Below are 25,692 nucleotides of genomic sequence, written 5' to 3' on the forward strand. Positions count from 1 at the left end.
GGACCCATACGGGTGAACCAGTTCCCCTCTACCACCACTCTGCTCCGTCTAGCGGAATTAGTCCTTACTCTTAATAATTTCTCCTTTGGCTCCTCCCACTTCCTCCAAACTAAAGGTGTAGCCATGGTTGGATCTCCCCTTCCCCCTCCCACTTTCAAATCTCTTACTAGCTCTTCTTTCAGTTAGTCCTGACGAAGGGTCTCGGCCCGAAACGTCGACTGTACCTCTTCCTAGAGATGCTGGCTGGCCTGCTGCGTTCACCAGCAACTTTGATGTGTGTTGCTTGAATTTCCAGCATCTGCAGATTTCCTCGTGTTTGTGTTTTTAAATGATCCACCTTCCATTGTGATTCTCAGTCGAGCTGGAAGACGAAGAGAAGGCTTAAAATTTTGGCCGTATAGCTCCGCCATAACTTTTTTCAACTTAACACGTCCTTCCATAACTTCTGATGAAAAATCTTCAGCAATACGAATCTTCTGACCTTGGTAGTCAATCATACCTTTTCCACGGGCATCATGAATCAGACGGTCCTTTATTTGAAGTTCATGGGAACATATAATGACTGATCTTGGATTTGATTTTGAAGTCGACCCGTAGATAGGTGATCTGTGAGCACGATCAATCAAAGGCAGAGACTTTATAATATCAGGAAATAATTCCAATAAAAGGTTTGCGAAGAATTCTTTAGGATTATCTCCTTCCGTTTGCTCCTTAAGTCCCAAGATTCGTAAGCTGTTTCTCCTACTCCTGTTTTGCAAATCGATAATCTTCTGTCTCAGTATTTCATTGGACTTGGATTGTTTTTCATACAACTTTTGCAAATCATCCATTCTCTCATCCAGTATAGTAATAACCTCTTCATGTTCCTTTATCTTCTTATCATGCTCAGTTAAAATTGCTTGAATATTGTCTAATTTCTTACCTATTTGTTTAATTTCAGCGCTGATGTGTTGTGAATCAGCCAACGCTCCTTTTCTGAACTGTTGAAACTCCTCGGTAAGCTTTTGAATAGCTTCCAAAGCTACTTTTGTAGTCATAGTAACATAATAACCCATCTAACAGTAGTATTTCAAAAGGTTGGAGACAAAAGTAAGTAAGTTCGGAGCACCAGCAGAGAGCTGTTACTCCATCAGCAGCCACCAGGCAAATCCCCAGAAAAATAGAGGGCTATGGGCAACCTGAGGTAATTTCTAAAGTAAGTACAGGTTTGGCACAACATTGTGGGCTGAAGGGCCTGTATTGTGCTGTAAGTTTTCTATGTTTCTAATTACCGATCACATCTACACGAGACACTGTCGTAGGAAAACAGCATCCATCATCAGAGATCCCCACCACCCAGGCCAGGCCTTGTTCTTGATACTGCCATCAGGTAGATGGCATAGGAGCCTCAGGAGTCACACCAGCTGGTTCAAGAACAGTTGCTACTCCTCAACCATCAGGCTCTTGAACAAAAGGGGATAACTGCACTCACTTTCCCCATCATTGAAGTGTTTCTACAACCAATGATCTCACTGTAACAACTCTTTATCTTGTTCTCCTTATTTATTGCTATTTATTTATATTTGCATTCGCGCAGTTTGTTGTCTTCTGTGCTCTGGCTGATCTTTCATTGATTTTGTTATAGTTACTGTTCCATAGATTTGCTACGCCCACAGGAAAATTAATCTCAGGATTGTATATGGTAGTTTGATAATTTAGTTACTTTGAGCTTTAATAGATGCCTACGTTGTTAATCCTACACATTGTATCTGCCTATTGGAAACATGTGAGCTCTACACTGTCACTAAACTCATATGGGTTGATCTCTTCGCCAGGTGTCTGGAGAGGCTGCAGGAACATCATCATAAAGACAAGAGATTCTGCAGATGCTGGAAGTCCAGAGCAACATGCACAAAATGCTAGAGGAACTCAGCAGGTCAGGCAGCATCTATGGAAATGAATGAACAGTTGATATTTCAGGCCAAGATCCTTCTTCCAGACTGGAGAAGAAGGGGAAGATGCCAGAATTAAAAGGTGGGAGGGAGGGGAAGGAGGATAGCTAGTAGGTGATAGGTGAAGCCAGGTGGGTGGGAAAGGAATCTGACAGCAGAGGAGAGTGGACCATAGGAGGAAGGGATCCAAGGAAAGGTTATGGCAAGTGAGAACAGGTAACAGGCTAGAGTGGGGAATAGAAGAAGTGGGGAGGGGGAGGGATTTTTTTTGCCAGAAGGAGAAATCGATATTCATGCCATTCGGTTGGAGGCTACCCAGACGGAATATAAGGTGCTGTTCTTCCACCCTGAGAGTGACCTCATTGAGGCACAACAGGAGGTCATGGACTGACATGTTAGAATGGGAATGGGAATGGGAATTAAAATGTTTGACCACTGGGAAGTTCCACTTTTGGCAGATGGAGTGGATGTGCTTGACGAAGCAATTGGTTCCCCAATCTGCGATGAGTGTCACTAGGAACATCATCAAGTGAGTTTTCCTGGGCAGAAGCCAGTCATTCGAAAGGGCAGCATTAAACCCACAGTGTGCTTCAAAACAAAATAGTAACTCTGATCCAAAACCTTGAAGTATACAGAATTGGTCCTCAGGTCAAAGGTTGAGGGCCCAGGCCATTGTCACTGGAACAAAGGAACCAGATTCATCCAGCTCCTAACAGAGGATCCCAACCTCATTACCATTGTTATGTTTTGTAACTCTAAAATATAAAACTAATTGAAAGGAAAACAAGGGAACTAGGAGGTAACTTGTATGCACAAAGTTTTACTTTAAGCAAGGTGCATGTCTATGATGTGGTGATGTAATGACGTGTGCTATTTACCCACTATGCATTCTGTAAATGACAAAGAATGCTTAATCAAACAATATATTTGCAATATTACTCAAATGTAATACCCTGGTTTAAGGGTTTAAGACTATTCTTTATTTTATCCTGTTGGGAATTTTATTTTCTGCTGATCTCCTCAAATACAAATCTATATGTAAAAGAGTGTTCCTTTAATTACATTATACAATAAAGTACTTATTTTTAATTGTATAAAATAAAAATTCAGTTGATTAATAAATTTGGCTTTTTGAATTAATTTTGTCTTGTTAACATTTTGGCCAATAAGATGCCCGGGAAAAAAAAGACAATGGGTAGCCATACTGGAGAGAGCGTGGGGTTGAAGAAGTTTTGAGAAAGAAGGGAATAAAGAAACTGCCAAGAACCAGGGTGGAGGAACATGGTGTAATACTCACAGAACCAAATTTGGAAGGACAAATACAGATGACAGAAAATATTCATAAGGTCTCACAGAGAATCAGAATCGGAATCCTTTATTATCGCCAAGTACGTGGACACATACAGGGAGTTCGATGCCGGTTTCCCTGAGCTCTTGCTGTACAGAATCAAAAAGCAAACAAAACAATAGTGCAAATAATCATGAACTATATACAATGAGGTATACCTGTGTATGTACAGGTGGACGGCTTATAATAGACTAAAATTCAAGTGTTCATAAGACTGATGGCACACGGAAAGAAACTGTTCTTGTACCTATTTGCCCTGGCATACAGTGATCTAAAGCGCCTACCAGAAGGAAGGAGTTGGAACAGGTGATGTCCAGGGTGTGATGGGTCTACAATGATGCTGCTTGCTCACTCCCCGACTCCAGATGCATATAAGTCCTGGATCGAGGGCAGCTTCACACCAATAATCCTTTCCGCAGCCCTGACGGTTCTTTGGAGTCTATTCTTGTCTTGTTTGGTAGCTGATCCAAACCAGATAGTGATGGACGAACAGAGAACAGACTGGATTATTCCTGAATAGAATTGAATCAGCAGCTCCTGAGGCAGGTTGTACTTCCTGAGTTGACGTAGGAAGTACAACCTCTGCTGAGCCTTTTTGATAAGAGTGTCCGCGTTGGGTGTCCACTTCAGGACCTGGGAGATTGTGACACCCAGAAACCTGAAGGTCTCCACAGCAGACACAATACTGTTGAGTATAGTAAGTGGGGGGAGTACTGGGGGGCTCCTCCTGAAGTCCACTGTCATTTCCACAGTCTTGAGTGTATTTAGCTCCAGATTGTTCTGACCATGCTAGAGGGCCAGCCGTTCCACCACCCGTCTGTATGCAGACTCATCACCGTCTCAGATAAGGCCAATGACAGTTGTGTCGTCTGCAAACTTCAGGAGTTTAACAGATGGATCCTGTGAGGTGCAGTCATTAGTGTAAAGGGAGAAGAGCAGTGGGGAGAGCACACATCCCTGGGGGGCACCGGTACTGATTGTCCGGGTGCTAGAAATGATACTCCCCAGCCTCACTTGCTGCACCCTGTCAGTCAGGAAGCTTGTAATCCACAGACAGATGGCGGAGGAGACAGCGAGCAGGGTGAGTTTAGAGTGGAGGATTTCTGGGATGATGGTGTTGAACTCTGAGCTGAAGTCAACAAACAGGACCCTCGCAGAAGTTTCTGGATTGTCGAGGTGTTGCAGTATGTAATGCAGTCCCATGTTGACTGCATCATCCACTGACCTATTTGCCCGATAAGCAAACTGCAGGGGGTCCTGCAGGGGGCCTGTAATGTCCTTCAGGTGAGCCAATACTAGTCTCTGAATGGACTTCATGACCACAGATGTCAAGGCAACAGGCCTGTAGTCATTTAGTCCCTTGATAGTGGGTTTCTTAGGGACTGGAATGATAATGGAGCACAGATAGCTTTCAGTTAGCCAGCTAGCATGTGGTGGTTGAGGAGGGGCAGGAGGAGACAGATCAAAGCCTTTCCTTCCACGCTGTCTGGAGACTTCATTTGGGCCTGGATTTTCAGCACAGAACTGTGAATAAATGAAGCGGAGCACATTCAATTGATTATGTGCCAATGATGTATACAGTATGTGATAGGGCTTTTGTTTTGTTTGTTATAGTTTAAAATATTTTGTTAACACAATTTCGATCTAAGTTTATAATGGTGCGAGCATTAAATTTGCTTGGGTGTGTCAACGTTCATAGGGGTAATTGTCCTTTTCCCTGAGAAGAAAAAAATCAAACTTTTATGTTTTTCTGTGTACCCAAATCATATCCATTCTAGAGCCGTTAAGGACTTTTCATCTTTATTCCTATGCATTGTAGAGTTATGTTACAGGTAGTTTGTATTCACCCAGTAACCACTACCTCATTACGAGCCCACGGTGAGAGGGTTACACAAGTAGTACTGAAATATTAATTACGCTACAACCTAAACTTCTAAAGATGCACGCTGGAAAGAGTACATACTGATTTCATCATGGCCTGGCATGGAAACACCAATGTCTATGAAGGGAAAAACCTACAACTGTAGTAGATATGACCCAGTCCATCATGAGTAACGCCATCTCCACCATTGAGCACCTCTACATGGTGCATTGTCGCAGGACAGCAGCATCCAACATCAAGGACCATGCTTCCAGGCCATGCTCCCTTTCTGCTGCTGCCATTGGGAAGAAGGTACAGGAGCCTCAGGACTCTCACCACCAGGTTCAGGAACAGTTATTACCTCTCAACCAACAGGCTCTTGAAAGAAAGGGGATAACTTCCCTCAATTTCACTTGCCCCGTCACTGTATTTTTCCCACAACCTATGGACTCACTTTCAAGGACCCTTCATCTCATGTTCTCAATATTTATTTATTATTATTTTATTTCTTTTTGTCTGCCCAGCTCGTTGTGTGTGGTTTTCACTGATTCTATTGTGTTTCTTTGCATTTACTGTGATTGCTGGCAAGAAAGTGAATCTCAAGAGTTGGTGACATATATATTTTGATAATAAATTTACTTTTCACTTTATTGGAAATTTCTGGATGTTGCAAAACGCTGTTCGAAACCACAATATTTCAAAGTGAAATATTTCAAAATTTCTAGAATTTGGCAAATTGTGATATGAACCTCCGGAACTTGCACAATCAGAAATTTCAGGATTTTGCTAATTGCTGGTAAATTTTCCAGTTGTCGCATCTTGTTGGGGTTTGTAAAATGCTGGTCCGAACCGCAAGGGTTTGCTCCGAATTGCACAAAATCCCGCAATCGGTGACTTTCCGCAGAACCTCCATTCTGTGATAATAGTCACGCCCGGCGCTGTAGCTAGTAACGGAGACCCGGGCACTTCCAATCGCAGGTAGGGGGAAGCATGGTATCTGTCAGTTGATTGGAGGAGAAATCTCAGCCGTTCTGGAGAACGGGGTTGGATGACGTAAGGATGAATGACACTGGGTGTTGGTAGGCAACGCAGACGGACAAATGAATGATGAAGTACCCTTGGCAGGTTGCGGGCGGGCGTAGCTCCCGTAATGGCCACGCCCACCGTATGACGTCACGCGCCATCGGCTCCCACGTTCAGTCGGCGGCTGGACGGTGAAGGGGCAGGAGGTGTTGTAGGAGCTGAAGAGTTGGTGAGCAGGCGGACTGCGGGGGTAATTTTAAAAAGTCAAGGGAGGGACATTCCTTAGAGCAACGCACAGAGGGCGCAGACAGTGTAGCAGTTCTGTGTTTATTGCAATAAGACAGCCAGAGAGATTAATGCCCTGGTAGTGACGTTTTATTGGTGCGAATTTGGCAGAGGGGCAATTAAATACAAAGCGGACATTTATTATTCGAATGCAAAGTAGATTCGTCGTTTAAACGGTGCACCAATTACAGCTACGAGAGAGAGATACTTGAACCTATTCCACAGAGGATTATAAATAGAATTTAGAGCGGGGGAGGGATTTGGGGTTTCATTTTTTTTGCATGGGGCCATTTAATGCACGAAGCGGGCAATAATTGCAGGAGGGACAATGGCAAGGCGTTTTAGCGATGCAGACTTCAATCATTGCAAATAAGGGTCATTCAAAGGTTTAAATAATAAAGCATCTGATTAAGGATCAAGAATCACCTTTATTCGCCAGAAACATTTGCACGTATTAGGAATTTGTGTTGGTCAGGGCGCGACATTCAACAAAAAACAAATTCAACAATTAATAACAAATAAAGTCAAAAGACGGATATGGAATAAATGTACGTAAATACCAGCATGTATTTACAACGTAAACAGCATTATAAATAGTGATTTAAAGTGTTTGCAGGGCGCTGACGGGCAATGGAAGGGGGATGGTGTGAAGTCTGGGATTCTTATACTGTATACAGACTGTCGGCAGTGGGTTACAGAACCCCTAATCCAGGGGTCCAGGGGGTTTATGTATAGAATGACAGATCCCTGGAGTGGGTTACAGGCTGGGATCTAATCCAGGGGTTCGGGGGTTTATATAGAATAACAGATCCCTATTGAGTGGGTTATAGGCTGGGATCTAATCCAGAAGTTCTGTTGTTCTTGCTCAGATGAATCTTCTATAATTCTGTTGTCTGGGCCTGTTTCTCTCTGTAGTTCACGGCCAGACGCCAAGATGCCTCTGCATGACCTGGGCAAGGTGGAGTGCCGGCAGATAAGGGAATGCGATCGCGATATTGTCTTGGAGATAATGAGGGTGAGCAGTGCCTGCAATGAAAGTGTTTCAGTGACTCGGGAGGGCATGAAGTTTGGGATCAGTGATTGCGAAGTCTGGGGAAGGTAAAATGGCAGAGATATCAGTCTCACTAGGCAGTCTGTTCGTCTTGGAGAGAGAGAGAGAGAGGAAGGGGCCAAGAGGTTGCTGAGAGAGGAGTAGAGAGGTAGACTGTCGTTACACCATACTAGGACAGGACTTGGGTACAAGAGGAGAGTTTTTTTTCAAAATAGAGTCTGTACTCCATTCCCAGGAATCTGTTATTCAAAGATAGGGAGGGTTTGAACAGGAGGATGAGGGTGTAGGGGTTATAGAGATAGGGAGGGTTTGAACAGGAGGATGAGGGTGTAGGGGTTATAGAGATAGGGAGGGTTTGAATGGGAGGATGGGGAGTGTAGGGGTTACAGAGATAGGGAGGGGTTTGAACAAGAGGGGGGTGTAGGGATTACAGAGATAGGGAGGGTGTAAGTGAGGGGTATGAACCGGGGGGGGGAGTGTAAGGGTTACAGGGAGAGGCTGAGGGAGGGGTTTGAACTGGAGGATGGAGTGAAGGGGTTACAGAGATCGGGAGGGGGTGAGAGAGGGGTTTGAACAGGAATATGAGGGTTTAGGGGTTACAGAGATAGGGAGGGGGTAAGGGAGGGGTTTGAACAGGAGCGGGGAGCATAGGAGTTACAGAGATGGTGAGGGGGCGAGGGAGGGGTTTGACAGGTGGGTGGGGAGTGTAGAGGTTACAGAGATAAGGAGGGGTTTGAACAGGAGGGGAGAGTGTAGGGGTTACAGAGATAGGGAGGGGGTGAGAGAGGGGTTTGAACAGGAATATGAGGGTTTAGGGGTTACAGAGATAGGGAGGGGGTAAGGGAGGGGTTTGAACAGGAGCGGGGAGTGTAGGAGTTACAGAGATGGTGAGGGGGCGAGGGAGGGGTTTGACAGGTGGGTGGGGAGTGTAGAGGTTACAGAGATAAGGAGGGGTTTGAACAGGAGGGGGGAGTGTACGGGTTACAGAGATAGGGAGGGGGTGAGAGAGGGGTTTGAACAGGAGGGGGGAGTGTAGGTTTTACAGAGATGGGGAGGGGGTGAGGGAGGGGTTTGAACAAGAGGATGGGGAATGTAGGGGTTACAGAGATAGGGAGGGGATGAGGGAGGGGTTTGAACAGGAGGGGGAGTGAAGGGGTTACAGAGATAGGGAGGGGGTGAGGGAGGAGTTTGAACAGGAGGGGGTAGTGTAGGGGTTACAGAGATAGGGAGGGGTTTGAACAGGAGGGGGAGTGTAGAGGTTACAGAGATAGGGAGGGGGTGAGGGAGGTGTTTGAATGGGAGGGTGGGGAGTGTAGGGGTTACAGAGACAGGGAGGGGGTGAGGGAGGGGTTTGAACAGGAGGAGGGAGTGTCGGGGTTACAGAGATAGGGAGGGGTTTGAACAGGTGGGTGGGGAGTGTAGAGGTTACAGAGATAAGGAGGGGTTTGAACAGGAGGGGGGGAGTGTAGGGGTTACAGAGATAGGGAGAGGGTGAGGGAGGGGTTTGAACAGGAGTATGAGGGTGTAGAGGTTACAGAGATAGTGAGGGGGCGAGGGAGGGGTTTGAACAGGTGGGTGGGGAGTGTAGAGGTTACAGAGATAAGGAGGAGTTTGAACAGGAGGGGGGAGTATAGGGGTTACAGAGATAGGGAAGTTTGAACAGGAGGATGGGGACATCTGGCTGATACAGTGGTGTCAGAGATGAACAGTTCAGACAGAGGGGATGTCTTGAATTGGTATCACATCCACTCATGTTCTCCTGTTCTTTCCCCCCTCCCCTCCTCTCCTTTCTCCCCCTCCTCCCCCTTATTCCCCCCTTTCTTCCCCTTCTCTCTCCTTTCTTTTGTCCTCTGCCTCACCCCTCTCTCTTCCCCTCAACTCTTACTGTTCCCCCCTCCTCTCCTCCCCACACCCTAGGAATGCTGGGGGGAGTCTGAGAACCGCCTGCTCCTCTTCGCCCTTACCCGCCCACCCTCTCTCCTCCTGCTTGCATTGGCGAGCAGTGCCCTTCGCTTCCTGCTTGCCTCTTCAGCTGCTGCCCTCCTCCTGCCCCTCCTCCTGGCTGCTGCCCTCCTCAAGTTGGCATTGGTGTCACTCCGCCGCCCACCATCCTCGTCCTCTGGCTCGGACGCGCTGCTGGTGGCCTCCCTGTCCACGGGCGAGGTGTGCGGAGTTCTGGAGCTGGCCCCGCCCCAGACAATGGAGTCTCACTGTGCCGAGGTGACCTGCCTGGCCGTGTCCAGGTTCCGTCGGCGCGGGGGGGCAGGCTCGGCACTCCTGGAGGGGGCAGAAGTGAGGGCAAAGGATGCTGGATGCCAGCAGGTCTTGGTCCGTCTCCGGACAACCGACCGTGGTGCTCTGGCTTTGTTCCGTGGGCGGGGGTACAGGCCGGTCGGGGACGGAGACACGGAGCGGGTGGAAGGGATGGGAGGAGGGGCAGGATGCTGCTGGGGGGTGCTGGTGGTTCAGCTGTGCCGTGGGGCCACTGTGGAATACATCAAGGAGCTCTGAACTCCCCTCCCTCCTCTTCTCCCTCACCAGCCAATAGTACAGGTCAGATTGTTGACCTCCCTCTAGTTGGCCAATTACCGAGGCTGTATCTTTGGCCACCGTCTTTTCATCCAGTGGTGGGGAGGCCAAGCTATTGACCTTCCTCCAGTCGGCCAATCATCTTTGACTGTCCTCCTACCAGTCACTAGTGGGGTGGCCAGATTGTTGAATGCCCTCTATTGCCGGTTACTCACTGCTTTTGACTGTCCTCCCTCACTCGTCAGTGGAGGAGACCAGATCTTTATCCTCCTTCCTACTGGCCAGTCAGAGCACCTACATCTTTGACCCCTCTCCACTGACAGCTAATCAGGATGTAACACCTCATTCCTTCACAAGGCCAATAGGGAAGACCAAATATTGACCTTCCTCCAGCAGAAGTTGACTCCAGACCTTTGACCACAGTCCAGCTGAGCCTCAATCAGTCGGGATGCTGGTACTTCCATACCTCACCTTCTCTTTGCTTGCACCTTTGACCACCCTTTCTCTGGCTAATCCGAAGAAGCTGGTTCTTCTTCCTTTTCTAACAACCTCCCCCCCACCATCCTTTGATCTTTCTCCTACTCCTCCCCCATCTCAGACCTTTGCCTTTTCTGCTGCTGACCAATCATGTTCCTTCTATTACTCCCAAACCAAGGGGGAGGCCACACACCCCTGGACATCTGACCTCCTTCACACTGACCAATGAGATGGAAGGCCCGCCGGGGATCATTGTTCATCCAAACAGGTGGCTGGCATCAAACATGTGACCTTCATCGTGCTGACCAATCAGGTGGCTGCTCCCAGCATCATTGTGCTTGCGTCTGTTAATTGATCAGGAGGCCAGGTTGTGGACTTTTGACCTCCCACCTTCTTGCCAACCATGCAGGAGGCCGGCTCAAGATGTTTGACCTTCCATTCCACCAATCAAGAAGCTGGGTGCACATCAAGACATCTCACCCTGACTGGTATTTTGGGAGGCGGGTATCTTGTCCTGGGATGAGATGTAAAACCAGAATAATTTCCACCCATTCCCACAAACATTGTTCAGTTTCAGGGAAAGGAAGATCATGGCCTCTACATTCACTTGCCTGTCCAGTCTCTTCTGTCTGAAGCACTCCAGTTCTGGCAACGTCCTCATGAATCTTTCTGCGCCCCCCCCCCCCCTTATTTCTGGCAATCCCACCTTTCCTACAGCAGGGCGACCAGAACTGAACACAATTCTCCCAGTGTGGTCCTGTGTGGAACTGCAACATAATGTCTCAACTCCTCTACTCGGTGCCATCACTGATGAAGAACATAGAACAGTACACAAACCATCTCCCTCCATTCCCCGTACACAATGTCCATTTCCCTCCGTTCCCCATACACAATGTCCCATCTCCCTCCGTTCCCCGTACACAATGTCCATCTCCCTCCGTTCCCCATACACAACGTCCATCTCCCACCGTTCCCTGTACACAATGTCCATCTCCCTCCATTCCCCGTACACAATGCCCATCTCCCTCCGTTCCCCATACACATTGTCCGTCTCCCTCCGTTCCCCATACATAGTGTCCATTTCCTTCTGTTCTCCTTTTATAATTGTGAGGGGTATTGATAGGGTAAATGCAAACAGGCTTGTTCCACTGAGGTTGTGTGAGACTATATATTATGTTGCAGTCGTATAAGATGTTGGTGAGGCTGCACTTGGAGTATTGTGTTCAGTTCTGGTCGCCCTGCTGTAGGAAAGATGCCATTGAGCTGGAGAGAGTGCAGACGAGATTTTCAAGGACTGACTTCGCAAGAGAGATTGACAGCGTTTGGAGTTGTGTGTTTGGAGTATAAAGTTGTATTCACAACTTTGTAGTTCCTTGTGGCCTGATGATCTGAACAAGATGGGCTTGAGGCTGTCTTCATGACTGGTAGAATGTGCTTCCAAGCATTTTTATCGTCTTCCTGAATGGAGAGGGGAGAAAAGAGAATGTCCGTTGTGGATGTTTGATCACGCTGGCTGTTTTACTGAGTCAGTGGGAAGTGTAGACAGAGTCCATGGAGGGGAGGCTGGTTTCCGTGATGTGCTGAGCTGTGTCCACAACTCTCTGCGGTTTCCTGCAGTCCCGGGCGGAGCAGTTGCCATACCGAGCCGTGATGCATCCGGATCAGATGCTTTCTGTGGTGCATCGGTGAAAATTGGTGAGGGTCGACGGGGACATGCTGAATTTCTTTTGCCTCCTGAGCTAGTAGAGTGTTGGGCTTTCCTGGCCGTGATGTCAATGTGGCCGGATTGGGACAGGCTGTTGGTGATGTCCACTCCCAGGAACTTGAAGCTCCCCACCTTGATCTCACATCTGACGATTGTGGGGGTAAACGATTCTTCTGTTGAGAGGGTCTCCATGCTCCTGTATTTCTTGCTCCAAGAAGCAGCAGCTAGAAAAGATGATGTTCCTATCTCATTAAGATGTTCTGGATGGTGGGGAGACTCCCCCTTCTGGCCTTTTGCCCGCTGCTCTCCATTGGAGTTCCCCAAACCTGGATCCTGAGGTAGTTGTGATGGATCTTGTGTTCCCTCCACCCATTCTCATGTCACTCAGGGTCAGACAGAGAGTAACTCTCCCTCCACACTGTCCCATCACACGCTGTCAGAGTCAGAAACAGAGTGACCCACCGGGACCCCATCTCCCACTTCCTTCACACTCTCTGGTACCCTGTGTCCTGCTTCCTTTAAACCCACTGGGAGGCTGTCTGCCACTCCTTTTAAGCCCATTGGGACACTAGCTGGGCATCATCCTGCACCCCACATGGAGGGAGCTTTGCATTTAGGAATACGTCCCCAGTGGGTTTAGAGAGAAACAAGGTCCCGGTGGGATTAGGGAGAAACGAGGTCCTGGCGGGTTTGAAGGGCTTGGAGCAAAACAGCATCTCGATGGGTTAGAGGGAGACGGAGTCCCAGCGGGTTTCCAGGGAGATGGCATTGCGGTGGGTTTACAGCGAGGCAAAGTTCCGGCGGGTTTCAAAGAAGACAACGTCTCGGCATGTTTGAAAGGAGACGCAGCCCCGCTGAGTTTACAGGGAGCTGGGTCCCGGCATGTTTGAAGAGAGACAAGGTTCCGACGGGTTTTGAGGGAGACGGGATCCCGGTGGGTTTGAAGGGAGATGGCGTCTCGGTGGGTTTTAAAGGGAGACATGGTCCCAGCGGGTTTAAAGGGAGATGGGGCCTAGTGACCTAAACTTCAGTCAGGGAACCAGCTGCCTAAACCTTTTGGATTTCGTGATTGTGGCTTATCAGAGTTTTGTTATAATTTGATGATTTGCCCAGTGTGTTTGTTAATTTCAAAGAATTTCTTATTAATAAATTGTGATACAAAATTGTTCTCTCCTGTGTTAGAGCCGAAGGCTTTTCAGCTCAACTTGTTCATGTTAACCAAAGGTATTTTCCTGACCCGGTCCCATCTACCTGCGTTTGCCCCGTCTCCCTCTAAATCTTTCCTATCCCTCTGCCTGTTCAAGTCTCTTTTAAATGTTGTTAATGTGTATATGATGAAAAGAGGCCTTGATGGTGTGGATAACCAGAGGCTTTTTCCGCAGGCTGAAATGCCTAACATGAGGGGGCATAGTTTTAAGGTGTTTGGAAGTAGGTACAAGAGGAATGTCAGGGGTAAGTTTTCCACACAGAGAGTGGTGTAGAATGCAGTGCCAGCAACGGTGGTAGAGGTGGATACAACAGGGTCTTTTAAGAGACTCTTAGATAGGTACATGGAGCTGAGAAAAATAGAGAGCCATGCGGTAGGTTACATGGTTGGCACAACACTGTGGGTCGAAGGGCCTGTAATGTGCTGTAGATTTCTATATTTCTATGTGCCTGCCCCAAGCACATCCTCTGGCAGCTTGTCCCATAGAAATCCCCGTGGGATACTAAAATCCATCCCCCCGGCTCACCTTAACACAGTTGTCCTCTACTTTTACACTCCTAACCATAGAGATTGCCCACCTTATCAACACTCACTCTTGTCATAATCATACTTTATTGATCCCGGGGAAATTGGTTTTGGTTACAGTTGCACCATAAATAATTAAATAGTAGTAATAAAAACCATAAATAGTTAAATAGTAATATGTAAATTATGCCAGGAAATAAGTCCCTTTGAACACTCAAGATCCTTGTCTCCCGCTCCCTTTAAACCCTTTGGGACACTGTGTTCTGCTGCCTTTAAAACCACCGGGAACCCGGTCTCGCGTTTCCCTTAAACCCACTGGGGACCCCGTCTGTCGCTCCCTTTAAACCCACTGGGGACCCCCGTCTCCCGCTCCCTTAAAACCACTGGGGACCACGTCTCTCGCTCCCTTTAAATCCACTGGGGACCCCGTCTCCCACTCCCTTTAAACCCACTTGGGAACTGTCTCCTGCTCCCTTTAAACCCACTGGGGACCCCGTCTCCCACTCCCTTTAAACCCACTGGGGACTCCGTCTCCCACTCCCTTTAAACCCACTTGGGACCCCGTCTCCCACTCCCTTTAAACCCACTTGGGACCCTGTCTCCTGCTCCCTTTAAACCCACTGGGGACCCCGTCTCCCGCTCCCTTTAAACCCACTGGGGACTCCGTCTGCCACTCCCTTTAAACCACTGGAGACCCTGTCTCCCACTCCCTTTAAACCACTGGGTACCCTGACTCCTGCTCTCTTTAATCCCTCCAGACCCCATGTCCCACTCCCTTTAAACTCACCAGAGTCTCTGTCTCCTGCTCCCTTTTAACCTACCAGGGACCCCTACTCCTGCACCCTTTAAACCACTGGGGACCCCGTCTGCCACTCCCTTTAAACCACTGGGTGTGCGTCTGCCGCTCCCTTTAAACCACTGGGGACCCCGTCTGCCGCACCCTTTAAAACCACTGGGGACCCCGTCTGCCGCTCCCTTTAAACCACTGGGGACCCCGTCTCCCGCTCCCTTTAAAACCACCGGGAACCCCATCTGCCACTCCCTTTAAACCATTGGGGTGTCCATCTGCTGCTCCTTATAAACCCACTGGAGACCCTGTCTCGTGGTTCCCTTAAACTCACTGGGGACCCCGTCTCCTGCTCCCTTTAAAACCACTGGGGACCCCCTCTCCCACTCCCTTTAAAACCTACCGGGGACCCCGTCTCCTGCTTCCTTCAAACCCACTGGGGACCCCGTCTCCCGCACCCTTTAAAACCACCGGGAACCCCATCTGCCGCTCCCTTTAAACCATTGGGGTGTCCATCTGCTGCTCCTTATAAACCCACTGGGGACCCCGTCTCCTGCTCCCTTTAAACCATTGGGGTGTCCATCTGCTGCTCCTTGTAAACCCACTGAGGACCCCGTCTCCTGCTCCCTTTAAACCATTGGGGTGTCCATCTGCTGCTCCTTATAAACCCACTGGGGACCCCGTCTCCCGCTCCCTTTAAACCACTGGGGACCCCGTCTCATGCTTCCCTTAATCCCACCGGGGACCCAGCCTTGCACTTCCCTTAAACCCACCGGGGACCCCGTCTTGCGCTTCCCTTAAAGACACCAGGTACACTGTCTTGCCCTCCCTTTAAAACCACCGGAAACCCCGTCACGTGTTCCCTTTAAACCCACTGGGGACCCCGTCTCCTGCTCCCTATAAACCCACCAGGATCACGAGTCCCATTCCCTTTAAACCACCGGGGACCTTGACTCATACTCCCTTTAAACCACCGGGAATACCGTCTTCCACTCCCTTCAAACCCAACGGGTATCACGTCACGCTCTTCCCTTAACCCCACCGAGGACCCCGTCTCCCGCTCCCATTAACCCACTAGGGAACCCGTGACTTGCTCCCTTTAAATGACTGGGGACCTTGACTCCTGCTCCCTTTAAACCATCATGGATCCCTTCATCTGCTCCCTTTAAACCCACCAGGGATCCAGACACCGGCTCCTTTTAAACCCACTGGGGACCCCGTCTCCCGCTCCCTTTAAACCACTGGGTACCCTGACTCCCACAGCCTTTAATTTCACCAGAGACTCTGTCTCCTGCTCCCTTTAAACCCTTAAGGACTCTCTGTACCGTTTCCTTTAAACCATTGGAGATCCTATCTCATGCTCACTTCAAACGACCAGGGAACCAGACTCCCACTCCCTTTAAACAACTGGGATCCCGTCTCCCGCTCCCTTTAAACCCACTGGGGACTCCGTCTCCCACTCCCTTTAAACCCACTTGGGACCCTGTCTCCTGCTCCCTTTAAACCCACTGGGGACCCCGTCTCCTGCTCCCTTTAAACCCACTGGGGACTCCGTCTGCCACTCCCTTTAAACCACTGGAGACCCTGTCTCCCACTCCCTTTAAACCACTGGGTACCCTGACTCCTGCTCTCTTTAATCCCTCCAGACCCCATGTCCCACTCCCTTTAAACTCACCAGAGACTCTGTCTCCTGCTCCCTTTTAACCTACCAGGGACCCCTACTCCTGCACCCTTAAAACCACTGGGGACCCCGTCTGCCACTCCCTTTAAACCACTGGGTGTGCGTCTGCCGCTCCCTTTAAACCACTGGGGACCCCGTCTGCCGCACCCTTTAAAACCACATGGGGACCCCATCTGCCACTCCCTTTAAACCATTGGGGTGTCCATCTGCTGCTCCTTATAAACCCACTGGAGACCCTGTCTCGTGGTTCCCTTAAACCCACTGGGGACCCCGTCTCCCACTCCCTTTAAAACCTACCGGGGACCCCGTCTCCTGCTTCCTTTAAACCCACTGGGGACCCCGTCTCCCGCACCCTTTAAAACCACCGGGAACCCCATCTACCGCTCCCTTTAAACCACTGGGGTGTCCATCTGCTGCCCCTTATAAACCCACTGGGGACCCCGTCTCCCGCTCCCTTTAAACCACTGGGGACCCCGTCTCCCGCTCCCTTTAAACCACTGGGGACCCCGTCTCATGCTTCCCTTAATCCCACCGGGGACCCAGCCTTGCACTTCCCTTAAACCCACCGGGGACCCCGTCTTGCGCTTCCCTTAAAGACACCAGGTACACTGTCTTGCCCTCCCTTTAAAACCACTGGAAACCCCGTCACGTGTTCCCTTTAAACCCACTGGAAACCCCGTCTCCTGCTCCCTATAAACCCACCAGGATCACGAGTCCCATTCCCTTTAAACTACTGGGGACCCCGTCTCATGCTTCCCTTAATCCCACCGGGGACCCAGCCTCGCACTTCCCTTAAACCCACCGGGGACCCCGTCTTGCGCTTCCCTTAAAGACACCAGGTACACTGTCTTGCCCTCCCTTTAAAACCACTGGAAACCCCGTCACGTGCTCCCTTTAAACCCACCGGAAACCCCGTCTCCTGCTCCCTATAAACCCACCAGGATCACGAGTCCCATTCCCTTTAAACCACCGGGGACCTTGACTCCTACTCCCTATAAACCACCGGGAATACCGTCTTCCACTCCCTGCAAACCCAACGGGTATCACGTCACACTCTTCCCTTAATCCCACCGAGGACCCCGCCTCCTGCTCCCATTAACCCACTAGGGAACCCGTGACTTGCTCCCTTTAAATGACTGGGGACCTTGACTCCTGCTCCCTTTAAACCATCATGGATCCCTTCATCTGCTCCCTTTAAACCCACCAGGGATCCAGACACCGGCTCCTTTTAAACCCACTGGGGACCCCGTCTCCCGCTCCCTTTAAACCACTGGGTACCCTGACTCCCACAGCCTTTAATTTCACCAGAGACTCTGTCTCCTGCTCCCTTTAAACCCTTAAGTACTCTCTGTACCGTTTCCTTTAAACCATTGGAGATCCTATCTCATGCTCACTTCAAACAACCAGGGAACCAGACTCCCACTCCCTTTAAACAACTGGGATCCCGTCTCCCGCTCCCTTTAAACCCACTTGGGACCCTGTCTCCTGCTCCCTTTAAACCCACTGGGGACCCCGTCTCCCGCTCCCTTTAAAACCACTGGGGACTCCGTCTCCCACTCCCTTTAAACCCACTTGGGACCCCGTCTCCCACTCCCTTTAAACCCACTTGGGACCCTGTCTCCTGCTCCCTTTAAACCATCATGGATCCCTTCATCTGCTCCCTTTAAACCCACCAGGGATCCAGACACCGGCTCCTTTTAAACCCACTGGGGACCCCGTCTCCCGCTCCCTTTAAACCACTGGGTACCCTGACTCCCACAGCCTTTAATTTCACCAGAGACTCTGTCTCCTGCTTCCTTTAAACCCTTAAGGACTCTCTGTACCATTTCCTTTAAACCATTGGAGATCCTATCTCATGCTCACTTCAAACGACCAGGGAACCAGACTCCCACTCCCTTTAAACAACTGGGATCCCGTCTCCCGCTCCCTTTAAACCCACTTGGGACCCTGTCTCCTGCTCCCTTTAAACCCACTGGGGACCCCGTCTCCCGCTCCCTTTAAAACCACTGGGGACTCCGTCTCCCACTCCCTTTAAACCCACTGGGGACTCCGTCTCCCACTCCCTTTAAACCCACTTGGGACCCTGTCTCCTGCTCCCTTTAAACCCACTTGGGACCCTGTCTCCTGCTCCCTTTAAACCATCATGGATCCCTTCATCTGCTCCCTTTAAACCCACCAGGGATCCAGACACCGGCTCCTTTTAAACCCACTGGGGACCCCGTCTCCCGCTCCCTTTAAACCACTGGGTACCCTGACTCCCACAGCCTTTAATTTCACCAGAGACTCTGTCTCCTGCTCCCTTTAAACCCTTAAGTACTCTCTGTACCGTTTCCTTTAAACCATTGGAGATCCTATCTCATGCTCACTTCAAACGACCAGGGAACCAGACTCCCACTCCCTTTAAACAACTGGGATCCCGTCTCCCGCTCCCTTTAAACCCACTTGGGACCCTGTCTCCTGCTCCCTTTAAACCCACTGGGGACCCCGTCTCCCGCTCCCTTTAAAACCACTGGGGACTCCGTCTCCCACTCCCTTTAAACCCACTTGGGACCCCGTCTCCCACTCCCTTTAAACCCACTTGGGACCCTGTCTCCTGCTCCCTTTAAACCCTTAAGGACTCTCTGTACCGTTTCCTTTAAACCATTGGAGATCCTATCTCATGCTCACTTCAAACGACCAGGGAACCAGACTCCCGCTCCCTTTAAACAACTGGGATCCCGTCTCCCGCTCCCTTTAAATCACCTGGGACTCCGTCTCCCGCTCCCTTTAAACCACTGGGGACCCTGACGCCTGCCCACTTTAAACCCACCGGGGATCCTGTCTCCTGCTCTCTTTAAACTCACTCGGGACTCCGTCTCCCACTCCCTTTAAATCACCGGGGACTGTCTGCTGTTCCCTTTTAAACCCTCCAGGGCCTGGTGTCCTGCGATCTTTAAACCACCAGGGTCCCATCTCCCGCTCCCTTTAAACGCACTGGGGACCCCGTCTCCTTCTCCCTTCAAACCCACCGGGACCCCATCTCCCACTCCCTTCAATACCACTGGGGACCCCGTCTCTCGCTCCCTTTAAACCCACTGGGGACTCTGTCTCCTGCTCCCTTTAAACCCACCGGGGACTCTATCTCCCGCTCCCTTTAAACCCACCGGAGACTCCGTCTCCTGCTCCCTTTAAAGCTCTGGGGATGCCATCTCCTGCTCACTTTAAACCCACCTGGGACCCCATCTCCTACTCCCTTTAAACGCACTGGGGACCCCATCTCCCACTCCCTTTAAACCCACTTGGGACCCCGTCTCCCACTCCCTTTAAACCCACTGGGGAGCCCGTCTCCTGCTCCCTTTAAACCCAGCGGGGACTCTGTCTCCCACTCCCTTTAAAACCTACCGGGGACCCCGTTTCCTGCTTCCTTAAAACCAACTGGGGACCCCGTATCCTGCTTCCTTTAAACCCACTGGGGACCCCATCTCCTGCTCCCTTTAAACCATTGGGGTGTCCATCTGCTGCTCCTTATAAACCCACTGGGGACCTGTCTCCCGCTCTCTTTAAACCCACTGGGGACCCCATCTCCCGCTCCCTTTAAACCCACCGGGAATCCGTCTCCCGATCCCCTTAAACCCACTTGGGACCCCGTCTCCCACTCCCTTTAAAACCTACCGGGGACCCCGTTTCCTGCTTTCTTTAAACCCACTGGGGACCCCATCTCCTGCTCCCTTTAAAACCACCGGGAACCCCATCTGCCGCTCCCTTTAAACCATTGGGGTGTCCATCTGCTGCTCCTTATAAACCCACTGGGGACCCCGTCTCATGCTTCCCATAAACCCACCGGGGACCTTGACTCCTACTCCCTTTAAACCACCGGGAATACCGTCTTCCACTCCCTTCAAACCCAACGGGAACGTCACGCTCTTCCCTTAATCCCACCGAGGACCCCGTCTCCCGTTCCCATTAACCCACTCCCTTTAAACGCACCGGGGACCCTGTCTCCTTCTCCCTTCAAACCCACCAGGGAACCCACTCCCTTTAAACTAGGGAACTCGTGACTTCCTCTTTTTAAATGACTGGGGACCTTGACTCCTGCTCCCTTTAAACCATCATGGATCCCTTCATCTGCTCCCTTTAAACCCACCAGGGATCCAGACACCGGCTCCTTTTAAACCCACTGGGGACCCCGTCTCCCGCTCCCTTTAAACCATTGGGTACCCTGACTCCCACTGACTTTAAACTCACCAGAGACTCTGTCTCCTTCTCCCTTTAAACCCTTAAAGACTCTCTGTACCATTTCCTTTAAACCATTGGAGATCCTATCTCAATAGACCAGGGAACCAGACTCCCGCTCCCTTTAAATCACCTGGGACTCCGTCTCCCGCTCCCTTTAAACCACTGGGGACCCTGACGCCTGCCCACTTTAAACCCACTGGGGATTCTGTCTCCTGCTCTCTTTAAACTCACTCGGGACTCCGTCTCCCACTCCCTTTAAATCACCGGGGACTGTCTGCTGTTCCCTTTTAAACCCTCCGGGACCTGGTGTCCTGCGACCTTTAAACCACCGGGACCCCATCTCCCACTCCCTTTAATACTACCGGGGACTCCGTCTCCTGCTCCCTTTAAACCACTGGGGATGCCATCTCCTGCTCACTTTAAACCCACCTGGGACCCCATCTCCTACTCCCTTTAAACGCACTGGGGACCCCATTTCCTACTCCCTTTAAACGCACCGGGGACCCTGTCTCCTTCCCCCTTCAAACCCACCAGGGAACCCAGTCTCCCACTCCCTTTAAACCCACTGGGGATCCCATCTCCTGCTGCCTTTAAACCCACTGGGGATCCCATCTCCTGCTGCCTTTAAACCCACTTGGGAGCCCGTCTCCTGCTCCCTTTAAACCCAGCGGGGACTCCGTCTCCCACTCCCTTTAAAACCTACCGGGGACCCTGTTTCCTGCTTCCTTTAAACCCACTGGGGACCCCGTCTCCTGCTCCCTTTAAACCATTGGGGTGTCCATCTGCTGCTCCTTATAAACCCACTGGGGACCCTGTCTCCCGCTCTCTTTAAACTCACTGGGGACCCCATCTCCCGCTCCCTTTAAACCCACCGGGGACTCCGTCTCCCGATCCCTTTAAACCCACTTGGGACCCCGTCTCCCACTCCCTTTAAAACCTACCGGGGACCCCGTTTCCTGCTTTCTTTAAACCCACTGGGGACCCCATCTCCCGCTCCCTTTAAAACCACCGGGAACCCCATCTGCTGCTCCCTTTAAACCATTGGGGTGTCCATCTGCTGCTCCTTATAAACCCACTGGAGACCCTGTCTCCTGCTCCCTTTAAACCATTGGGGTGTCCATCTGCTGCTCCTTATAAACCCACTGGGGACCCCGTCTCCCGCTCCCTTTAAACCACTGGGGACCCCGTCTCATGCTTCCCATAAACCCACCGGGGACCCAGCCTCGCACTTCCCTTAAACCCACCGGGGACCCCGTCTTGCGCTTCCCTTAAAGACACCAGGTACACTGTCTTGCCCTCCCTTTAAAACCACTGGAAACCCCGTCACGTGCTCCCTTTAAACCCACTGGGGACCCTGTCTCCTGCTCCCTATAAACCCACCAGGATCACGAGTCCCATTCCCTTTAAACCACCGGGGACCTTGACTCCTACTCCCTTTAAACCACCGGGAATACCGTCTTCCACTCCCTTTAAACCCAACGGGTATCACGTCACGCTCTTCCCTTAACCCCACCGAGGACCCCGTCTCCCGCTCCCATTAACCCACTAGGGAACCCGTGACTTGCTCCCTTTAAATGACTGGGGACCTTGACTCCTGCTCCCTTTAAACCATCATGGATCCCTTCATCTGCTCCCTTTAAACCCACCAGGGATCCAGACACCGGCTCCTTTTAAACCCACTGGGGACCCCGTCTCCCGCTCCCTTTAAACCACTGGGGACCCTGACGCCTGCCCACTTTAAACCCACCGGGGATCCTGTCTCCTGCTCTCTTTAAACTCACTCGGGACTCCGTCTCCCACTCCCTTTAAATCACCGGGGACTGTCTGCTGTTCCCTTTTAAACCCTCCGGGACCGAGTGTCCTGCGACCTTTAAACCACCAGGGTCCCATCTCCCGCTCCCTTTAAACGCACTGGGGACCCCGTCTCCTTCTCCCTTCAAACCCACCGGGACCCCATCTCCCACTCCCTTTAATACCACTGGGGACCCCGTCTCCCGCTCACTTTAAACCCACTGGGGACTCTGTCTCCTGCTCCCTTTAAACCCACCAGGGACTCTATCTCCCGCTCCCTTTAAACCCACTGGGGACTCCGCCTCCTGCTCCCTTTAAACCACTGGGGATGCCATCTCCTGCTCACTTTAAACCCACCTGGGACCCCATCTCCCACTCCCTTTAATACCACTGGGGACCTCGTCTCCTGCTCCCTTTAAACTGCTGGGGATGCCATCTCCCGCTCACTTTAAACCCACCTGGGACCCGTCTCCTACTCCCCTTAAATGCACTGGGGACCCCGTCTCCTTCTCCCTTCAAACCCACTGGGAACCCAGTCTCCCACTCCCTTTAATACCACTGGGGACCCCGTCTCCCGCTCCCTTTAAAACTACTGGGGACCCGGTCTCCCGCTCCCTTTAAACCCACTGGGGACTCCATCTCCCACTCCCTTTAAACCCACCGGGGACTCTATCTCCCGCTCCCTTTAAACCCACCAGGGACCCTGTCTCGCGCTCCCTTTAAACCCACTGGGGTCTCGGTCTTCCGCTCCCTTTAAACTCACTGGCGACTCCGTCTCCTGCTCCCTTTAAACCCACGGGGGACTCCGTCTCCTGCTCCCTTTAAACCCACCGGCGGACCCCATCTCCTACTCCCTTTAAACCACCGGGGACCCCATCTCCTACTCCCTTTAAACCCACCGGGGACCCCATCTCCTACTCCCTTTAAACCCACCAGGGACTCCGTCTCCTTCTCCCTTCAAACCCACCGGGGACTCTATCTCCTACTCCCTTTAAACCCACCAGGTAGTCCATTACCCTGGTGAGAAGGGCACAACCTGGTGAAGCTGAGACGACGTTGAAATTGACCACTGCTCACTTGCATCCTCCTGGCTAACGTTTAGCCTCTGAATAACGTGCATGCCCTCAAACCCTTTTGTTCCCCGGATCTGGAGTATCTCGTGCTGCTGTGCAGACCTTCCTTGCTGCCTAGGGAGTGAACGGCTGTCATTATCACAGTGGTCTACATTCTGTCGCAGGCTGATACTGACCTGACTCTCAAGGAACTATACAGGACCACCAGCCCTGGAGACTGCACACCCAAAGGCTGCCTTCATCATTGCCAGTGACTTTAATAGAGCGTTACTGTCGAAAGTCTCTCTGAAGTTTTGTCAGCACATCCAGGTGAGCACATGGGGAGCTAAGACTCTTGACAACTGCTACACACCCTTCCGCAATGCTTACAAAGCTCTCCTTCGCCCAGCTTTTGGAAAATCAGATCAATCTGTGATCCTGCTTTTGCTGACGTACAGGCAGAAGCTGAAACGAGGTGGCCATAGTTAAAACAGTCCACTATTGGTCCGGCCAATCAGTCTCCATGCTGCAGGACTGCTTCGATGACGTCGAGTGAATGTCTTCCATGATGAGGATGTCTCCAAGTTCACTGATGGAGTCACATGCTTCATCCGGAAGTGCATTGATGATGTTGTCCTCCAAAAGTCGATCAGGGTCTTCCCAAACCAGAAACGCTGGATCAATAGTTCTGTGCAAGCAGCACTTACAGCACGACATGGAGCTTGTATCGTTGGTGATCAACTAGAGCTCAAGAAAAGCAGCTATCATCTGCACAAAGCTATGAAGGCTGCAAAACAACAATATAGCGACAAGATTGAGTCGAGATTCACAACGAATAGCACACGTGACTTGTGGCGAGGGCTGCATACTATCGCAGACTTCAAAGCCAAACATTGTGGTGCTGCCAACATCGCAGCCTCTCTCCCAGATGAGCTCAATCGCTTTTGCACTCGGTTCAATATTGCTAACTCTGAGCCTCCGAGGAAAGCCACCACTACAAACTCCAACCTGGCCATCTCTGAGGCTGAGGTATGCAGATGTTTCCAGCGAGTGGACAGTCGCAAGGCTGCGGGACCAGATGGCATTCCAGAGCAGGTACTCACAGTGTGCCCGGCACAACTGGCAGGTGTGGTTACAGACATTTTTAATCTCTCCCTCTCCCAGTGTAGACTGCCCTCCTGGTTCAAATTATCCACCATTGTCCCTGTACCAAAAAAGACCAAGGTAACATGTCTGAACGACTGGCGTCCTGTCACACTCACCTCAATAAACAAATGCTTTGAGAGGCTGGTCAAGCACTACATCTGCAGCTTGCTACCACTCAAACTGGACTCCTTACAATTCGCTTACTGACACACCTAATCGACAGATGACGCAATAGACACTGCTCTACATACCATCCTTACACATCTGGAGAACAAGGATGCTAATGTGAGAATGCTGTCCTTGGACGACAATTCAGCATTTAACACCAGGCTCGACAAGAAGCTTGGAAGCCTCGGCGTTAATCCTGCCTTGTGCAGCTGGATCCTGGATTTCCTGTCAGATCACCAGCAGGTTGTAAGAGTGGGCTCCCTCACCTCTAACCCTCTGACTCTCAATACAGGAGCCCCTCAGGGCTGCATACTGAATTCCCTCCTTTGCTCCCTGTATACCCATGACTGTATCGTCACCCACAGCTCCAATCTGCTAATTAAATTTGCTGACGACACTACACTGATTGGCCAAATCTCAAACAATAACGAGGCGGCCTACAGGGAAGAAGTCGTCTCTCTGACACAGTGGTGGCAAGAAAACACCCTCTCCCACAATGTCGCAAAAACAAAGGAGCTGGTTGTGGATTACAGGAGGAATGGACACAGAGTAACCCCTATTGACATCAATGGATCTGGGGTTGAGAGGGTAAATAGCTTTAAGTTCCTCCGCATCCACATCACTGAGGACCTCACATGGTCTGTACACACCAGCTGTGTGGTGAAAAAAACACAACAGTGCCTCTTTCCAGCCGGTTGAGGTTCAGTATGGGCCGCCAAATCCTGAGAACTTTCTACAGGGGCACAGTTGAGAGCATCCTGACTGGCTGCATCACTGCCTGGTATGGGAACTGTACTTTCCTCAATCGCAGGACTCTGCAGAGAGTGGTGTGGACAGCCCAGCATATCTGTAGATGTGAACTTCCCATGATTCAGGATATTTACAAGGACAGGTGTGTAAAAAGGATTAT

The 25,692-nt window shown here is 50.7% G+C and overlaps 1 protein-coding gene and 1 long non-coding RNA gene across 3 annotated transcripts; both read left to right on the forward strand.

The window, feature by feature from the left end:
* The first annotated feature begins 231 nt into the window (after positions 1–231).
* LOC134339021 (uncharacterized) lies at positions 232–2,857 on the forward strand. Its single transcript, XR_010016332.1, has 3 exons — positions 232–668; positions 941–996; positions 1,815–2,857. It is a non-coding gene; the product is annotated as an uncharacterized LOC134339021 (long non-coding RNA).
* Positions 2,858–6,321: 3,464 nt separating this feature from the next.
* On the forward strand, positions 6,322–23,635 carry nat14 (N-acetyltransferase 14 (GCN5-related, putative)). 2 transcript variants are annotated; one of them, XM_063035521.1, is made up of 3 exons: positions 6,322–6,392; positions 7,364–7,463; positions 9,417–23,635. In XM_063035521.1, exons 2-3 carry the CDS (start codon positions 7,383–7,385, stop codon positions 10,008–10,010), a joined length of 675 nt encoding a protein of 224 aa, XP_062891591.1. In that variant the 5' UTR covers positions 6,322–6,392; positions 7,364–7,382; the 3' UTR covers positions 10,011–23,635. The 2 variants fall into 2 exon arrangements, with proteins under 2 accessions (XP_062891591.1, XP_062891592.1); XM_063035522.1 differs by having other exon boundaries at positions 6,324–6,413.
* Positions 23,636–25,692: the final 2,057 nt, after the last annotated feature.

The sequence above is a fragment of the Mobula hypostoma genome, chromosome 28, assembly GCF_963921235.1.
Source record: "Mobula hypostoma chromosome 28, sMobHyp1.1, whole genome shotgun sequence".
In the NCBI taxonomy this organism is placed as follows: domain Eukaryota; kingdom Metazoa; phylum Chordata; class Chondrichthyes; order Myliobatiformes; family Myliobatidae; genus Mobula; species Mobula hypostoma.